Source organism: Clupea harengus, chromosome 6 (assembly GCF_900700415.2).
Source record: "Clupea harengus chromosome 6, Ch_v2.0.2, whole genome shotgun sequence".
NCBI classification, from domain to species: Eukaryota; Metazoa; Chordata; class Actinopteri; order Clupeiformes; family Clupeidae; genus Clupea; species Clupea harengus.
In genome coordinates, this window is record NC_045157.1 from 21,076,919 (window position 1) to 21,097,115 (window position 20,197).

General features: G+C 45.0%; 1 protein-coding gene across 1 annotated transcript in view; it reads left to right on the forward strand.

Annotated features, from left to right (window-relative positions):
* glceb (glucuronic acid epimerase b) overlaps window positions 1-19,028 on the forward strand; it is a 38,602-nt gene extending 19,574 nt beyond the window's left edge. Inside the window, exons 3-5 of the mRNA XM_012834739.3 lie at window positions 5,497-6,017; window positions 12,249-12,488; window positions 14,145-19,028. Of these exons, the coding sequence (XP_012690193.1) occupies window positions 5,507-6,017; window positions 12,249-12,488; window positions 14,145-15,169 (1,776 nt within the window). The 5' untranslated portion in view covers window positions 5,497-5,506 and the 3' untranslated portion in view covers window positions 15,170-19,028. The remainder of the gene's footprint in view (window positions 1-5,496; window positions 6,018-12,248; window positions 12,489-14,144) is intronic.
* Window positions 19,029-20,197: the final 1,169 nt, after the last annotated feature.

Below are 20,197 nucleotides of genomic sequence, written 5' to 3' on the forward strand. Positions count from 1 at the left end.
CATGGTGAAATAACCCTGTCATGTTGGCCCAATTGTTTGTATTTTTTTCCCTCGCAAAAGCATATTTTTTTTTCATGATGTGGCAATACTTCATGTCTGCTTGTACGACACTATTTGTGATGAATAGTGGGCAAGGGTCATAATAACTCCATTGTATAGTGTTTATTTTTATACTCTCCCTTCTTCAGTTGATTAGAAATGTGTTTAATCCCCCTGTAGGTTTTTAATATTGTAAGCTTTTTGGTAATAACCTGCCTAATCCCCTGGCTGCCAGTGAATTGGATGAGGGCATTAACTTCAAAGCAATTTCCTCTATCCACTCTGTTCTAAAAGATATCAACAGTGTTTCATTGTGCTGCTCTAATTTGAGGTTTACATCCTTATTGACCAGCAATTAAACATTTTTGTCAGCTTCTTATGTTTCAATACTAGAAAAAAAGTATATACACTATATTGCGCCCATACTGTGTTCGTCAGTCTTCTCTGCCAATCACCTGCTGATACTCTGGCTGAATGCTAACAGTAACTGTCAGAGTGGTCATTTTAGTGCTGTGCTTAGTGTAACGTGGTTCAACATCAATGCTAGAGCTCATTGTCTGGGACAAATAAAACACGTATTTGGACAAATGAAAACCTGATGACCTTCAATGACAAGCGTTCATAAAGTAACTGCAGCTCTTTGTGTACTATCTACAGTACTACTACCTACCCTAATACCAGCAAAACGTATCCACATATACCGTATCAACATATCACACCCTGAATAGGATGAGGGCATCGACTTCAAAGCAATTGCCTCTGTCCACTCTCTTCTAAAATAGCAACAGTCTTTTTATTGTGCTGTTCTGACCAGCAATTAAACATTTGTGTCAGCTTTTCATGTTTTTCCACATAATGGGCCTAGGGTATCTTTCCCTGCACTATAATGTGGTGATGAGATATCCTGCATAACAACTCTATTATTCCCATAGACATTACCCATTCATTCACTCATTTGTATTGGCTGCTGATGATTGTGGATCTCTCCTGACACAGCAGTATTTTACTCTAGTCATCCTTATTTGGACACAAACTGCAAACACACCACATGTCTTCAGATTGTATACCTGTTACATGAATGAAATGTTCAGCTCCTTAAATTTCCTTGAGAGGATTAAGTAGTCTGCTACTTGGAAAAATATCATCATACATGCACACAACGGCACTCTTTCTGGAGAAAACGACTCTACATCAAGAGAATGTTAATCATTTGCATCTTTTTGAATAGGTAATCGCTCCATAGCTAATGGCATTTCTCCCATCGCACCAGAGACTTGAAGGTTGTCTGAGTTATGCTGCAGTGTTTGGTATTGGGCTTTGATGCTGTGTGGATGGAACAGGTGTGCTGCACAGATTGTATAATGCAGTCTGCTCAGTATTTGCAGCAGGATCAGCCACCTTTCCCTGAACCGGTCTGTTGCTAAGCTCAGATATGTTTTAGAGGAATAAACTGTTTTTTTTTGGCAATCCGAATGTACCTCTCCCTCCATCTCTCCCATAAGGTCTTAAAAATGGAATATGATGGTCATAATTCTGGACAAAATAAAAACCCACACAGATTTAAATAATGTTGCTTATTATGATAATCTGCATTTAGTGCTTTAAGTCTCTGATGTAATTTACATTTCTTAGCACCCCACACTCATTTTGCTGAGTGTTATGAAATGCTGTCAACTCCCACATCTGTCATTGTGTGCCTCCCTGCACAGTTCTGTCTCGTCGCTGTCTCACCTTCACTCATAAGAGCGGAGGTCTGCAACGCGAGCAACGGAGCCGGTCTGGAATTATGTTATTTGCTGTGTGAGCACATGCAAAAGAGCCCCCGATAATTACTGAAGTCTTTTTAATGAGTATTTGATGGCACAGGCTCTCAGAGACATTATCGTTTGGTTATTGATGGGTGCTCTGCTCCACACTGCAGGGATGAACCCAGTTATAGCCCTTTGTTGGCACCACAGCACAAAAGTAATATCTCCCTCCGCAGTCAGACTGCAGATAAGCTGTTGTTGGAGCCACGAGCCAAAGTAGGATGATCATTACTTAGATTTTCTTGTTGAGACGTACATATTTATAACAGTGTTGATACTCCATAATATATGTATTTCGTCATAACACAAAAAGAGGTCACGGCTAGAAGCTGTATGTAAAGATATACAAACTGAAACTGCAGTCGGTTTTTTTTCCGCCCAGATTTCAACCCCCATCTGAATCCATGGTGAGAGGAATGTCAGGAGGTTAGTTAGGACTCAGCCCAGCACCTGCTCTCCGGCATGTGTCTGTGCTCCGTGACACATCCTTAAGGGCAGCTTACCAGCGCCAGTGGGTGTAATTACAATGTCTTGTACCCTGGATGGCAGAAAATTAGAGGAGCAGAAAAAGCTTATCAAATCACTGTGACACATGGCGTATTGACATGCCTGGGTACAGAACACAGCCAGACATGGTTCCTCTTGTTCCAACAAGTGTAGGTGGACTACCTCTTCAGAGAGGCTTGTCAAAGTGTTGCTGTTTGCACTTGGAGGCACAAATCCTCTCGGTTTATTCGCATTTAAGCGTGGCTGTAAACCAACTTGTCTCATAGCTTTTAGAAGCTCCGTGTACTGTATGCGGGGAATCAGGATGTTGAGCCGACATGTTTTCCGTTGTTGATTCTTCACGAGATGGCGAACTATTGAAGTTCATGACAACACCATCTGTTGAGCCTAAAAATGAGCGTGAAACCCATGTTTGAATTCGATACTGTTGTGGGTGGGAACTTCAGAAAGCCGTTAGCGCATCCAGTCATCCCTGACACGCTAACAACGCACGCAGCTGCTGCAGCCGTCTATCCCCCTGCCAAAGCCCTGGCTGCGTGCTCAGGCTAAGAGTGATGACTGGGACAACTGGAAGAGCTGCAAATAATCGTGCCTGTGAGACTCAGAAGTCCCACTGGGATTCCATGTTTTCTTTTTTCGAAGGCCCTGAGGTTTCTGAACGCTGTCATCATTTCTCTGTCTGTCTGCCCTTGGTAGGTAATAAACAAAAAAGTGGAATTCTCAAGGGGATTGCAGTGTAGTGACCCACATTTCTTTCCGCTGATGGTGATTTGTCATAACTTTATTCCACACTGATCTTATGTCATGTTGGAAGTGGCTGAAGTTGCAAAATGGGAGTGTAACTGATTTTTTTTTTTTTATAGCTGCTGTTTGGCAACTTGAGGAGGAAGATCAATCTGATATGGTTACCGAATTTATATGCTGAGCAACATTTGCATTCATGACTTCAGTGGAGGCACTCTCCCTCTTTCGCTTGGCTTTGTTCTTGCCTTGAGCAACTTGAAGGGCTGAGCAGCCTGGACAGCCGTAAGGCCTCCAGAATGAAGCTGTGAGGACTCTGAGACCATTAAACCTGAAAGCAGCCCATTCAGAGCACCCAGCCACCCAGTGCCAGCCTCCATTCCTCCACCCCGATGGGCATTATCAGGCCCGCTACCCCACACAAAGTGCGGCTGTGTTCCCAGGGGGGCGGTGGAAGTGCATGGGGGTGGGGGGGACAGTGGAGCCCCCCCAGGGAAAAGAGGGTGCAGGGTGATTTTTCAAATGGGGGAAAACCTGGAAGTGATCCTGCAGGTAGGCCACGCACAGCATAGCAATCGACCGCTGTGGGCGTTCGATGGCGAGCTGTCGGGCAGGTCGTGCATCACGGCGGGGACGAGGAGGCAGAAGGAGGCGTGGCTGGAGCCAGATCGCCGTGTAGTAAACGCATACCAAGAAGGCACTCCGTCTTCCACCTGGGAGGGATCAATGGTCTCATTTTAAATGTCGCTCTCCAATGTGCTCCCCTCGCCCAGTCATGCTCAAGCCCTCCCATGCAAGAGCTGGAGCAGGTTTCCCCAGCATGGCAGCATTTGCCTTTCCTCTGTTAGCCTTTGTTGACCTTGAACCAAAAGCTTTAACGTGTTTCAATGTGTTCTGGCTCATTTAAGTTTGCCACGGAACTTGTTCAGCAGGATTACATCTGTTACACTTCTGTGGACGGTCTGATCTGCGGATTACACAGAGGCTCATCCATATCTCCTGCATATTAGTGGATTTGAATAGAAATTATCCCTGAGCAGAGCTGCAGCCCGGTCCAGATGATGGTGGCGATGATGTGGCCGTGGCACAGCTCTACCTTTAGTCTGCTTTGAGCTCCGTTCGGTGCTGTGGCTGCCGCCATCATTGTGTCATTGCTCTCGCCCTGCTGGCTGCAAAAGCCATAAAAAGATCGAATTATTTATAGTGCAACCAAACGAGACAGGCTGCTTATCTTACAGTGAGCAGTCGCCCCACTCCCCCTCCCTACCCCTCTCTCCCTGCTGTGTTCTCAGTGTTGTCAAGAGACTCATCTTCCAAATCTTTCATCACTTTCCGCTACAGAGTAATTTCTCCAAATATCACTGACCCCTTTTATTAATTGATATTTTATGATATTGAAACTCTTTCAAGGGATAAAGAGGGGAAATGCCTAGAGATGTCAGTTTTTGGTTTGCTGTTTTGAATAACCAATGCATGATATGGGATGTTCACACTTACAGAATCTTGTAAGCCTGCAACATGGTGTGATACAACCATACAGTGTTCCCTCATGATATATCCCTACATGAATTATCTGCTCTTTAATATACTCTGAAAGACCTTAAAGAGAATGAATAAAGTGAATAAAGCAGGTGTGGCTTTGTGAGACTGATTGCTCCTATTGTGAGATTAATGAGCCTACATTGTGCTGACCTTAAACTTGGCTTGTTTAAACTGCGGTATTGAGTCAAACTTGGAGGTAATGATTTTCCTTGGGGTATTCTCAGATGCATGTTTGTCATTGCCATTTCTGTACTCTAAGCTTTGAGCTGTAATTAGCTAGGCCAGGCAGCAGTGAGATATGCCTATTGATTTTTTTTTTTTTCCCCTCCCACTCAGATTAAATGCCAGAGAAACATGACTGTAAGAGCCTTTGGCTCGCTGTTGATTGGCATTGTTAGCTGGTTGAATGATTAGCTGCTCTTTGCCGGCCTCTGGGCCGCCTAGACAAGTGGTTCTAAGTCTTTTTCCCTGGGACCTTGTATTATTCATAGCACATTTCTGCCAAGCTAATTAAAGCAGAGCTGTTAGGCTAAAGATCACAATTTGAAAGGTCTAATTGCATATGACCTGTCCAGAGCAGCATCATACTTGGCCTTTCCTCTGAGAGATAGACTGAACATCATTGATTCTTTACCACACTGCCACACAAAAATTGCTTGGCACACACGTTGCTTGACAATGATATGAACTTTTTAGAGCTGAAAGTGCGGCGTGTCCAAAAGCAAGCAGATTAAGAGATTTGTTGCATTCAGTCCGCAGTATGCATTGTTACATTTTTGTCCATCAGGGTCTGGTTTCACGCCCCAGATTTACACGTGTACATTGACTGAAACACCTCCGCTCCCTTTTCCCCCCGCAGGTGAGCAGTGATGATGCGTTGCCTGGCAGCCCGAGTCCACTACAAGACCCTAATCGTGATCTGCACCCTGCTCACGCTCGTCACCATCCTGCTTTGGAACAAATGCTCCAGCGACAAGGCGCTGCGCTTCCTGCCCAGGCCTCAGCCCGCCCCCAGCCCCAAGGGGGACGGCGGCGGTCTGCTGCTGCAGCAACAGCAGCCTCCGCAGCCTCCCGAGCCCCCGCCCGTGGTGGGAGGAGTGAAGTACGAGGAGATTGACTGCCTCGTTAACGATGACACCACCATCAAGGGCCGACGGGAGGGCAGCGACGTCTACCTGCCCTTCAGCTGGATGGAGAAGTATTTCGAGGTGTACGGCAAGGTGGTGCAGTACGACGGCTACGACCGCTTCGAGTTCTCGCACAGCTACTCCAAGGTGTATGCCCAGCGCGAGCCCTACCACCCCAGCGGAGTCTTCATGTCCTTCGAAGGCTACAACGTGGAGGTCCGGGATCGTGTCAAGTGCATCAGCGGAGTGGAAGGTAGGCAGCAGATGTCTTGCACAGATACATGTATTGTGACCCATTTTCAACAAAAGATTACATTTTTCACCACAGTGTTTACAACTAAAGAAGGCTGTCAGAGTTTACAGAAACAAAATTGCCTACAGTGATTTATGGTGAGATTGTTACATAATCACAGTAGACAGTATTATTGATTGTAGAGGCTCCATTCTGCTGGCAAATTACCACAATATACAAAAACACTCAAAGATGATGTCAATGAGTTTCTTCAGGTGTGCGCAAGCATGCTGTCGCGTCATTTTGACAAATCATTGGAGTTTCACTTCAAGAGATATTGCTCTTGTAGTCCCTGTTCTCTGCATGTCTCTACTTGGTCACTATTTGACTCTTGTGTTATATGGCTATCAGTCTCTACCTTTATGCATGTCACGTCTCTGGAGCACTTTATGCTTGCTAGTAGTAAGTAGGGGATCCATCTAAAATATAAATGTGTGGTGTCCATTATTAGTCATTTAGATGGGCACTCTCAAGGAGGGTATTCCAGGAAACCAGGCAAGTAATCCACCCTTGCCCCGAGTGAATAATGCACCCTCAATTGACTTGCATTAAGCAAATGAAAATAAGATTGATTCTGAAAATTACAAGGCTTGATTATGGTGACCCCAAACTTATTGGAACACCATTTTGTGCTTGTATGGACATGCGTCTTCCTTTACACATGGTTGAGGGAGATGGTCTGTAAGATGGTGGCTTCCTTTTGCTTTGTAATCTGTAAACTCCCCGGTGTCCACTTGACTTGGGAGGGGGGGCGGGGGGGGGGTTCCTCCTCCCTTTGTCACTAACCTCTGCACAGTGGATATTCTGTTCAGTCCTCTGTCCAGTTGGCTGTCAGTCATAATTGTTCTGTTCGTGTTTGAATGGTGTAGCTCTATTCTACCCAGGGAGGAAGCCTTGGGTCTTTGTAGACTAGAGTCTGAAGCTCAGTGTATTGAAGAGATTTCTTAATGTTCTGGCAGTGCATGTCTTCAGTTCTTTTTTTACTGGAAGTCTGTGAGATGCTGCCAAGTGTGGACAGAGGCACTGCTCTCTCCGTCCTCTTTTGTATTCTGGCCTGTTGAAATTGCTCCCTCCCTTTCCCTTCTCCCTCTCCACCAACCCCCCGTCTCTAATGCACAGAAGCTCTCAATCTGTCTGTTTCCCTCTGCCTTGTTTGGAATTCTTGATTTGTCTCTATCTTACTGAAAAATGTCTCATCTTTCCTTTTCTCAGCAATCAAAATAAATGACGGCATGTCATCCCTGCTTTAATGAGATATAGTACAAAGAAGCTTTTTCGAATCCTCAAAACATCTCTGTTGCATCGGAATATGTTATTCAGGAACCAACTTACAGTATATAACAAATCCATTTCACAGATTTTCACTGTGTATTTGTTGCAAAGGACTAACCTTAAAACTCTATTGTTAAAGTCATAATTGAACAAAGACTAATACAGTGTGTTTGCATACAGTAACACATGTGAGGTAACTATTGAGAACAGCCAATTAGCAAAGGTCAAGGTGCAGCACTAGTTCAATTTACTCTCTGATGACCTGTTTCCTTAATTGAAGATGCTATTAGAGAATTAGAAGATGCCATTAGTCAATTCAGCTGTTCAAGTCAAAGTCCCCAAATGAGTAGTTTAACAACTACACTGAGTGCATCACAGCACATGAACGCTTTGCATTGCAAAATGGCATTTTGACAGAAGTACACCTTTAACATTTGCTTATGACTAAAAGACCACTGGGTATTTAGTGCAAGTCATGGTGATTGGAACCGATCTATAATGAACTCATTACCTATAATTATGCTAATGTGGATTATAATGCTAATTTTAAAGATGTTCTCCAACCCACATGTGATTAGTCAGGCCTTTGATGCTGAAGTCTCTCCAGTCAGCGCGTTAACTTAAATTGGCCTTGTGCACACATCGTGGATTGCCTGATACATATTCATCACCCTTTACCTCCAAGGATTGAGCTGTGTGCCACCTGCATTCTAATGTACGACTACTGTGGCAGGGAAGTCATAGAAGACCACAAACAGTGTGGTGCAACCCTCAAGGTCAACTGGGAAATCTGTCTCTTGTCTTCCCATATCACTGGTCTGTGAAGGGCCCGTTAATAATGTTAGCATTTTTCAAGCTTTATCAGTGGCACTGCAAGCTGACAGTAGCCGTCTCAGTCACCTCCTTGCTGACACCGAGGAAGTCATACCCATGTCCTCAGTGCTTACCTTGAGCTGTCGCACAGATAATGTCACTCTTTAAACACTGTGACAGAGACTCTTGGCTCCAGCCTGCCATAGTAAAAGATTGTTTATAGCACCAGGGATCACAGTTCTCCATTTACCCTGATTGCCTGGTTTTAAGTGCCCAAAAAGGCATCAGCCTGTTTTTTTTTTTAAGTAGACCACAGCTTTGGTACCATGTGCAGCTTATGCATGCGTGAGTTCCAGGTGCTGAGGTAGTTGTCAGAGAGGAAGTTAATTTTGCCGAGCCATAAGAAGTTGAAGAGTACACCGCAGACTGGAGGGAATTTTTCAGCCCTCATTGAGTGAGGCGGTATAAGCCTAAGCGCTCTTCTCTGGACAGCGGTAAATGGTGATATCTTTAGCCATGCTATCTTGAAGGGCAGGTTTATGTGGTATATATTGTTGGGGAAATTGGGTCGACTCTAAATTGAGATAAATCCATTGGCACTACGGAGCTGATGGGCTGTGAATTATTCCTGTGCTCCCATTTCCTGCAGAGGCGATTTGCAGACAAACCCCCCCCCACCCCCACTCCCCTTCGCCGCCGTTCTGAATCCCTCTCAGTCTATTAATCATGTGTGGTGCTTACAGCTTTATAGAATCTCGCACCTCTCCACACTTCGCATTTGCTTTTGCACTTTGCATTTGCACACTTCGCAGTGCTGCAGCATTAATTACTCCACAGGAGCGGCAGACCTCAGGGCCCATGCAAAGGTTTGAAGCATTTTTTCCCTCTCGCCGCTGTATCCCTCGGAAAAAAAAAGTTATTTAACAAACCGCCCTAAAGCACAAGCATTAAACGCAGGGGGGAAGCTTTTGTCTCCCTCTCACCCCTACACTCAGTTTCAACTCGGAACACTAGCTGATCAACCTCACATGCCTTCACAACTACCGCCGTTGCGCTTTTATTGAGCACAAATAAAAGTGTGATAATTATGGCGTTCATATGGAAACTCGGTGCGGCATGAAAATCTTAAGCCAGTCACAACCCGCTACGGTTGAAAAGTATGGCTCTGCGTGGGGCTCTGCTTGTGAACGCAGGCAAGTGGAAAACAGCAAGGTTACTTTGATTGTTTTCTGTTTTTCCTCTCGTTTTCTTTTTTCCTCCACCCAAGGCCTACATTTGTGACTGAATGGTTCGGCTGAAGGAGCCAGCTGTAATGAGACATTAAAGCGGAGGCCCTTGAGCGGCAAGCTCGGGCAGGAAGCTCCATTATCTTTTAGAGTGAGCCACGGCGGCGTCGGGGGCACTCTGGCCACCCTCCTCACTGCCTGGATGGCTAGAGGACATCAGCCAGGGAGTCTGAACCCTCAGAGATGGAGAAGGCTCCTCATTTGGGTGGGTGGGGGGGAGTGCGCCCAGCCTCACCCATCTCTGAGTTTAAAATCTAGGCCAGACGCTCGCTCAGAGGCTTCATCTTACTCCCAATGCAGGCCCTGCGTACGGTCCCCTGCCGTTTGGCTTGCTGCAGCACAAATGATGCCACAGGGCTTGGAGGAATGCAGTGCCTCTCATTAAAGCTGGTGCTTTGTGAAGCGCTTGCCCGTCTTCCCTTGTGCTCGGTTCAGCACACTTATTTCAGCTGCATTGGCAGTGAAACGGGGCTATGGCAGTCTAAAACACTGGTTGGTCTTGATATGTGGATGTGGAATATACAGTACACATATTATTACTCCCGTCAACCGATATAAAAAGAAAAGAAAATACCAATGAATCACACAATTTGCTGTGATTAATTGCGATAAATCTTGTAATAATGGATATGGATGTAAAATCACTGAATTAATGTAGAATCAACACAAATTAAGTATATTTAAATTAAAATACTGTTGTTTAATAGCATATTTTCTTCTGCGAAATATAGATTTCAAATAAAGCCATCAAAATTGACTGTCAGCTTGAAAGGCATATTTGTTAAATGTGTAGCACGTAAAGTGTCAAGGGATTTCTATTTTGAAACAGTTATTGGACTATACATACAGTTGCATGCAAACATTTGAGCCCACCTGGTAAACATTTCTGTTACTCTGAATAGTTAAGTGAGTAGAAGATGAACTGATCTCCAAAAGATTAGTTTATTATTTTAGTTTTCAACAATTGAGTGAAAAAAGGAAAGGAGTACCATGTAAAGGTTTGGACACCCCAAGAGATCTGAGCTCTCCGATAACGTATACCAAGGTCTCAGGCATTGATTAGCTTGTTAGGGCTACGGCTGGTTCACATTCATCGTTAGGAAAACCATTTTATAAATACCTCAAACCTCAGACTCCTCAAACCTAGTCCCAGCAATCAGCAGCCATGGGCTCCTCTAAGCAGTTTCCTAGCACTCTGAAAATAAAGAAAATTGACAGCTCGAAATGTAATTAAGAATTGGCAGTTAACAGGAACGGTGGATGTCAAAATGAGATCTGGAAGACCAAGAACATTTTCTGAGAGAACTGCTGGTAGGATTTCTAGAACGGCAAATGAAACCCCCCGTTTTACTGCAAAAGACCTTCAGTACTAATAAAGTGTATTCTGGGATCATGTCTGCATGCACAATTACACCACTGCTGAAACAAATGCTGAGGGAAACTGAATGAGTCATCGTGTTAAATAATCGTGACCTCAATATTGACCAAAATAATCGTGATTATGATTTTTGCCATAATCAAGCAGCTCTACATCACAGTCTGTAAAAAATCAGAAGATGAAAAGAGTACAGCTTCTACAACAGGATAATGATCCTAAAAACACCTCAAAATCCACGGTGGACTACCTCAAAAGGCGCAAGCTAAAAGTTTTGCCATGGCCCTCACAGTCCCCCGACCAAAATATCGTCTCTGTACTTTGGGCTCTCCATCTTGCTGGAGACTTCCCTTGGATTGGCACAGGGCCTTGAAGGTAATCTGGTATCCCCTCTTACATACTGACAAACTCACTTGTCACGTTTAGGTAAGGGACTTCAGTTTGGGCAACTTTGAATACCCTAGACTCTGGTTTTGAGCGTGGTTTCATCCTGGAGTTCGTAACCTTTTCCTTTGTGTGAAGAAAGGTGTTATCTTTAACTTAATGCCTTTTGGAAATCAAGCCCTCTTTTCCTTGTTTAGCTATTCACAGTAACACAAATTTTTACCAGGATTGCCCAGACTTTTGCATGCCACTATATGTGCCTACATGATATAACAGTGAAAACATGATGCACTACAAAAACACAAAACTAATTTTGGTATGAATGACATACTGGCAAAATGAACAACCAAGTCCCTATTAACAGAGGTGCTGCAATATATTAGTACAATTAGTAGTAATCAGAATGTTTCATTTGGAATATCGCATAGAACTAGGAAGTCGCCGTGCTTTTCCAGGAGATTACTGAGGGCTTGGTGAGTGCTAAGAAAACAAATGTAATCGATGATCACATAATGAGGCTATAAAAGAAAATGGTTACAGTCTAATAATCTTTATCTGCAAGGAAATGTTGCAGTGCTACTGAAAAAGATGTGTATCCCAAATCTTGCTCAGTAACACTTATGTAACTCTTAAGGCCTGGCTTGAAGGTAGTCTCTAAACAACAGCAGAGATTCTGATAAGCGGCTTAAACTATGCCACTGTGTTAACGGACACTTAACCATTCCTCAGAAGATTGGAGCTAATAGGATTTCCACGGGCTGTGGGTGCTAGTCTTCCCATTATCAGTTTTTACAGAACATTTTGTGTTCTGTGAGATCAAGCTAAAATGGTTTCTGGGCAGCAGCTCTCCTTCAGTTGCCTCTGGTGCAGTTTGGATTGGATGGCCAAGCAACCTTCTCTGCACAGCTTATTCACTTCTGTGATTGCTTTCCAAATTTTGTCTTTCTTTATCTTGTCTTTTTTTTTTTTGTTCCCCCCCCCCCAACCTTTTTCGTCTTTTGTCCTAAGGTTGAATATCTCCTTCTAATGTGACTCCCGTTGTCTTTTATTGTCCGTCCTCAGGAGTACCCCTGTCCACGCAGTGGGGGCCGCAGGGCTACTTCTACGCCATCCAGATAGCGCAGTACGGCCTGAGCCACTACAGTAAGAACCTGACGGAGCGGCCGCCGCACGTGGAGGTATACGACACGGCGGAGGAGCGCGACAGCCGCCCCAGCGCCTGGACCGTCCCCAAGGGCTGCTCCCTCGGCAAGGTCTACGACAAGACGCGTGGCTCTTCGGTCCGGCAGTTCAGCGCGCCAGGTGGGACTGTCTGCCACACAGCTTTACCTCCCCTCCCGGAGCTGTACATGCCGTATTACACAATCCTCTTATGCGCTGACCTCAGGGCCTTAATCACCTTTACGAGTGATAACAATGAAGCAGATGTTCCAGAATTCTCAGTTTTTTGACTCATGAAGGGATACAGCAATTTATTTTGTATCGTTCATCATTCTGTCCCCTGTCACTATTCACCTGTCAGTAAATACAGTTTTCCATCACTACATCCTCGATGTCTAAAGTAATAGATCATATCTATTGTATTCAAAGCCCTACTCATGTTCTAGATAGTCAAAACGTCAGATTGCTGAATTAATTGGCAGTGAAATAGAAAATCTGACAAATCACATCTCTCTTTTAGAAATCCTCCCACTATACTTAGCCCACACTAAATATGTTATTGCCATATTCTATTGCTCCATACTGCATGCTAGCCTCTCCTCCTCTAGGTATACGCCTGTGTATGCCTGAATGCAGCAGCAGCTTTCAATTTTCCCTTGAGATATTAACAAGTTAATTTCATGCATGTTTATGACAGAAAAAAAATCATGCCAGTCGGATGTGGTGTGAACATGGTCAACTGTGAAATTACCATCCTAAAGTGGCTTGAGGAGTGCTGATATGTATTTTGTCGTTAATAATACACTAATGCATTTTAGCTGCACACTAATCAATACCTTTTGGAATTAGCAAGGCTGTTATTGAAAGAGTCAGTAATTGGTGTCATCACCTGAAGCATCGATTTCGGTGGAGCCAGCTGAGAAGTGTGCCCCAGCCATCGTGGGGTTGATAAGTAGTGGAGAGGAGATGAGATCTCTTATGTATTCCCTGCTCATCCTTTATTGATGGCAGAGTAATCGCAAGGCCACAGTACAAATCCACTTACTCCCAGGATTGCCTTAAGTAATGGATTTATGAGTGCATTAAACAGCAGTAGGAATGGCCAGTCTTCGGCTGACTCGCTTACATTCTCCAGCTCTTTCAGGAATTGACTTTGGGCGTTCTTCGGCTTTTCTTTTCTCTTTTTTGTTTTGTTTTTGCACAGCTGGAACCTTGAAACGGATTGTTTCTGGAGGCAGGGGATCTGAGAAAGCAAAGGGGGGAAGCTTTTAAAAGCTAACATACAACCAGCGAAAATGTAGGCTGAGGTGAATTGGCACTTTCTGCCTTTCAGCTGGCTGATTGGAGCTTGACATTGGACTGTGGAAATCATCTTCTATGGTGGATGCAGTGTCTGTGTGTGCTAGCCTAGCTGTTTGGAGAAATGTTAAAATGCAGGACCAGGCTTTCGCTAGCTCTACGATGGATCACGTTTTTTCTTCTTTAAAAAAAAAAAATGTTTGTTTATTTATTTATAATTTTTTTTGATGCTAGGCTCTCAGCCAAGTTGCCTTCGTTTCCCACAGACAGGGCTCTCTAATTATCTGGTGAGAGCGGTGACACGTGCACTAGGTTCCCTTGGGGGAGCATTTCTTCAGAGCTGTGCATATTTTGTCAGAGCAAAACTGTGTAGAGAGGGAGGACAGGCATAGAGCTCCTGCCGTTAATGAGAAGATGTGTCTAAAACTTTTCTCCCCTCTCTCCCATTCCCTGTCTTTCTCTTTCTCTCCCTCTTTCATTTCTTTACATCTAACGCAGAGAATTCTGAGGGTGTCTCTCTTCCACTGGGAAACACAAAGGACTTCATCATCTCATTCGACTTGAAGTTTGTGTCCAATGGGAGTGTTTCCGTCGTCCTAGAAACCACGGAGAAGGGGCCTCCATTTGTCATTCACTACGTCACCACCTCCCAGCTCATAGCCTTCAAGGACAGGGACATAACCTACGGCATCGGTCCTCGCACTGCCTGGACCACAGTGACCCGCGATCTTTTGACCGACCTGCGCAAGGGCCTGGGCTTGTCCAACACGAAAGCGGTCAAGGCCACCAAGACCATGCCCCGCCGCGTGGTGAAGCTTGTGCTCCGCGGGCGCGGGGCCATTGACAACATCACCATCTCCACCACTTCGCACATGGCTGCTTTCTTCGCCGCCAGCGACTGGCTGGTAAGGAACCAGGACGAGCGGGGAGGCTGGCCCATCATGGTGACCCGCAAGCTGGGCGAGGGCTTCCGCGCGCTGGAGCCCGGCTGGTACTCAGCCATGGCGCAGGGCCAGGCCATGTCCACGCTGGTGCGCGCCTACCTGCTCACCAAGGACGAGGTGTACCTGAAGGGGGCCCTGCGCGCCACGGGGCCCTACCGCATGCCCTCGGAGCAGCACGGCGTCAAGGCCGTGTTCATGAACAAGTACGACTGGTACGAGGAGTACCCCACCACGCCCAGCTCTTTCGTCCTCAACGGCTTCATCTACTCGCTGCTCGGCCTGTTTGACTTGGCCGACACGGCGGGGGAAAAGCTGGGCAGGGACGCCGGGCAGCTCTTCAGCAAGGGCATGGAGTCCCTGAAGGCCATGCTGCCCCTCTATGACACGGGTTCCGGCACCATCTATGACCTTCGCCACTTTATGCTGGGCTCGGCCCCTAACCTGGCCCGCTGGGACTACCACACAACGCACATCAACCAGCTCCAGCTGCTGGGCACCATAGACAACTCGCCCATTTTTAGGGACTTCATCAAGCGCTGGAAAAGCTACCTAAAGGGAGGAAGGGCCAAGCACAACTAGAGCTGCTCACCAAAACCCACCTGGGGGGGGACTGGGGGCAGTATGCCGACCTGCCAGCCATTCGGTGAGACGGTGCTGGAGAAGGAACACGGTGTTCTGGCAAGAAAATGGTGTTGCCGTTTCCAGCCTAGAGAAGTTACTGAACTCTCTTATAGTGTGCAGTTTTCTTTTCTGAAACTGTAATTGCTGTTCCTATCTTTGCTGTGATGGAGATAATGCATACAAAAAATGTGGCTTCCAGCAGTTTGCCATTTCTTGATGGGTCAGGTTGAGGATAATTTTATTTATGAGTCTACATAAGAAATCTTCAGGCCTGGAATACGTGTAGTGAGTTTTTAACTCCAGAAAGTTGAAGTTGAAAGTAAGCATAAGAATCATTTATTATTAGTGAGCTAAAACCAAACTAATTAACATGAGTAATTATGGATATAACCGAGCAAATTCTCTATTATGACGAACCCCATCAAAAGTATCAAAAAAAGATAACCTTTTGCGTGTGATAAGATTGCCTTTTGTATGAAAAAAGATTTTGTTTACACCAACTGAAGAGAGGTCCCTGGTTTAGAAATTCAAATGTAAATTTTGGGTGATCCTTGGTTAACAGTGTATTGACCTGAGTGGTGTTCCTGCTCAGAAGTGGGAACAGAAAACCGATTGCCTTCCCATTCCTTCCCATGCACTAGCTCGCTCCCTGAAGAGGCTAGTCCTTGATCGGAATGGCTAGACCCTCCATAACACGGCCCCCCTGTTGAGTAGAACCTCACCACAATCACATTGTGTCTGTTTTAATGCTGCAGAGACCAGGGCCATAATCCAGTTAGGGTTTTGGTGCGATGTTCTCAGGTTAGTGGGATGGTGTTTTTCTAAAATGGTGCATTTGCGTGGAGCTCAGACAATGCCTAAGGCTTTGCCCACAACCGGCTGTCAGTACAAGCTCCTTCTCAAAGGCAGGAAATTGTGGCTTTGAAAATAAATAAAAAAAGACTAAATCTGCCCTCTTTAGTTGAAGTAGGAGGAGCTTGCTGCAGACCAAGACAACAAAGGGAAAGGATTAGCACATTCGGCCTCCACTCGCATGGGAATTGGAGATGCATGACTGTACAGTTGTGTTGTCCCTCTGCTGCCTCTTTGGTCAGTGGCAAAAGCAGACAAATATTAGAACAAGCTGAAATTGATTTGTTATATGTCAACGACAAACTTAAAGAAAAAATAATAATCAACTCCGCAGTGATGTTGTAAAGGCCTGTTCTGTTTTGAAGGTTGTAACTTCAAACCTCTTCTCATCTTTGCTTCAAGTTGAAGACCTTTAGCACTTTACTTGTGTGATAGTAATGCCTTGTATGAGTCTCTCGACACATTTGTCCAATCCTGTAGTGAAACCTGGAAGCTCAGTGGATCTCATATGCCACTTTTGTTTGTTTTCCGTTTTGGACTCCCTGGCCTTTTTATCCTTCCTAACGCAGAGGGAAATATAAGGGAATTGTTTTGGATGAAAAATTAGCTTTGTTTAGCTTTGATTCATGAGAGCACTAGCTGTCCCTCGTCGATCATCATTGGAACAAGATGCTTTTGGCAGCTGGAACTCGGTGGTAGCCGACTGTTCTCCCTCTTTTGTCAGTTTGAATTTGGATTTGTTGAATTAATTTACTCTGTTAAGTTTGTTAAGATACCTCACCATTTAGATTGCATGGTGTGTGTATGGGTGTGTCTGGGTGCGGTGTGTGTGAATGCCTGTGTGTGTGTCTGGGTGATTAAAACAACAGTACAGCCTCAATTCAGTTGCTGGCGAATACAACGAGCAAACAACCGCACTGCTGGTGTCATTACAGTAGCCCAGAGGATTGTCTGGACATCACTGTTGGCTGAGAGGTTCCCTCAGACCCGGGGAGCCAATGACAGCTGGTCTTTTCTTCATCCCTTGTTTGTGACTGCTTAACCTGTTTAATCTCTGGGCTTTGATACTGCATGTGAATAAATGAGGAGGTGGTGACTGTGGGGTTACCTCTAATACCATTGGTTAATAGGACTGAGTACAGGAGATTAGAGTGCAGTTAAGATGCGTGGTCATCTGTTCCCCTGTGCAGTCATAGGAATGTAATATTAGAGTCTGGTCAGATGCTTGGCTTAAGGGTAGCATTTAGTATGCCGGTTGCTGTTTTCAATTCCATACACACCAACAGTCTTGGTTTTAAGATTCAAGCGAGCAAGTTTTTAGTCTGTTTTGTTTGTTTCGTTTGTTTGTTTGTTTTTTCGCTTCATCTTCTCATATATCGTCATTCCCTCTCAACACACTTAAGAACTAACGTTACCTTCTCAGTCTGGCGACTGGTCGAGAACCACACTGTGCCACTCCATCAGAGAGTCTTGAGTTGCCAGACCCCCAGACTTGTTTTGTGCCTGAATAATTCAAAAGCTTTCCACTGGTTAGAAGAATTTACCACGATCTTCCACTCATTCACTCACCCCACGTAGTCCTTGTCGTGCGCTATTCCTTTTGGACTGTTCTCAGTCGACAGCTGTTGTTGTTTGATGGAAGTCGAGGGATTCCAGACGTGCATTATTTGTGTTCTTACAGTCCTGTGTATACTGACGAGGGCGAGGCAGACTGGAAAGGATCTTTGTGACGGGGGTCATGTCGGTCCACCTCAGCTGTGACTGTATCCCAGGCACATGCCTCTGTCTGCTGTCTTGGACACCGAACTATTCCGGAGCCTCTGAGAGTCCCACTGCATTCTCTTCTCTGCGGTTGGAAAGGCACACCGTGATGGGATTGTCACGATTCAGGCCATTTGTTTTGCTCATGACATTGGGCACGAGGGGGAGCCTGATAGCATTCACATTTTTATTTTGTATGTATTTTCATGACTATTACTATGCACATTTGCCACATAATGGGACTAAACACTCAGTATGTCTTTTTAAAGGGAAACTAAACAGTTACCACAAGGGACTGTACAGCTTACTTTTTTTTCCGTTTATACCAAAGTCTTTAAAAGCCTGGCTATTTCATTTCACGTGTCATTGTTTTTGTTTTTGTTTATGTGCTGATGGTGCCATGGAGCAGTTGTTAGCGTTGACTCTTGGAAACGAGAGATTGTATGATGACACTGAGTGAAGCGCTGAAACGTCCCAGAGTGGGAGCTTGCCTTTTCTGAAGAGTTTTTAGTTTTGACATTCTAGATTTTATTTAGAGCATGAAGGGAGATGGGACAGCATATATACATATATATAAAGATATATATAAATTGAATATTTGAAATAACAGCTGTTGTGTGCAACTTCACAGATTGTGATGGGACTGAATTAAGCTTTGAAAAAGAATTCTGGCGGCATTATTATTTTTTGTGGAATGGTGGTGGGCTTGTTCTTGTACCAGGACTTCTTGAACTAGTTACAGTAGGGTAGGGTAGCTTTTTTTTTCTTTTTTGGGTGAGCTGTCTATCAAAGGGAACAGCGCTAAAGCACAACATTAGTATCTTACTCTCTTTTTTTCTAATTTATTCTCCTCCATGTTTTATTTCTGGACAAAGTGCAACGCCTTTCTTGGGAAGCTGCTATTGTTGTTCACTGTGTAATAGAGGAACGTCTGATCATCTTCATGTCTCATCATGTCTTTCCTTTCCTCTGTCCTGTAAATTGCCATGTGTGTGTGACCCCAGCCACATGTGACATATGCAATAAAACGTTTACTGGGTTACTGTAGCAGCAGGCATCCAGAGGTTGTACAAACTTTGCAATCCAAGCACAATGTGCACATGTGACCATTTTTATGCAGGAAAAAAAAGACGTGTTTATATAAGAATCTTTGTGCTTTAAATTGCTTTTTAAGAAGTTGTAAAATAAAGGCATCTTTTCTTAAGTGTCTGTCTGTTTTTCCGTTGACCTAGTTAACTTGTCGGGGGAAAAAAAAATGAAAGCTCAAGTTGAATGTTGAAAGTTTAATTTGATGCTCCATGCATATACACAAGCAAAGAGACCGGAACAGGCACAAACTGTGCTGCCTCACATCCAGACACACAAAACTCATTGTCACAAACACACACACACACACACCCACCCCACGATGATGGCAGAGTAGGGGTTGTTATATACAGCCTGTGATTGATCAGTAAGGTTCCTGATGAGGTGTATCTCAGCAGGTCATAAAAACCAGTGGAGTCTCTCAACCTGTGTGTGCGCTGGGTCTCCAGCTCTCTCTCTCTCTCTCTCTCTCTCTCTCTCTCTCTCTCTCTCTCTCTCTCTCTCTCTCTCTCTCTCCTCTTCTATTCGCTCCAGGTCTAATGACATTACCTCCGTCCTGACAGGGAGTTAGTCTCCCCGCCGTTAATGAGTCGCCCAGGCTCCAGGCCTCGGTCTCCGGCTCCTTCTCTTCCTCCTCCAGGCCCATCTGAATGACGCTGATGGCATTAGAGGAATTCATGAGGCTGTGGAGGCCAGGCTGGTGGGCGAAGGGGGGAGCGCGGCGCCCTCTCTCAACAGTCACCTGATCTGATTACCACCTGGGTGAACCCGCCTTCATTCAATTCCGTCTCTTATGTGAGGAGGTTTGTCTGGGGGGCAGGGGAGTGATGGAGGCAATGAGGGTGAGAGAAGGGAGGGGGCAGGGCTTACCCAGGAAGTGGGATCTGTTTTTGTTGTTTTATATTTTTCTTCTTTCTTTTGCTTGCCTTTTTTCCGGGACAGGGGGCACAAGCCATGTAGCGTGCAAAGTGGATTTTTCACACATCACCTCCCCAGGAATGCGCAGACGAGGCACTGGTTCTCAGACTTTCAGGCCATAGCTATTTTTTCTCTCTCCCTCTCTTTTTCTCTCTCTCTCCCTCTCTTTTTTTGTCTCTCTTTCTCTCTCTCCCTCTCTTGTTCTGTCTCTCTCTCTCTCTCTTCTTCTTTCTCCTGGGCGTGACCTCCCTTTGTTTTGTCTCTGACATTGTCATGTGCCCCGGTGCTTCCAGCCACTGTTAGCTGTTTACACACAAAAAAAAAAAAATGCTATGTGACAATCTGTGGTCCTTGTCATGTTGTCTGTTC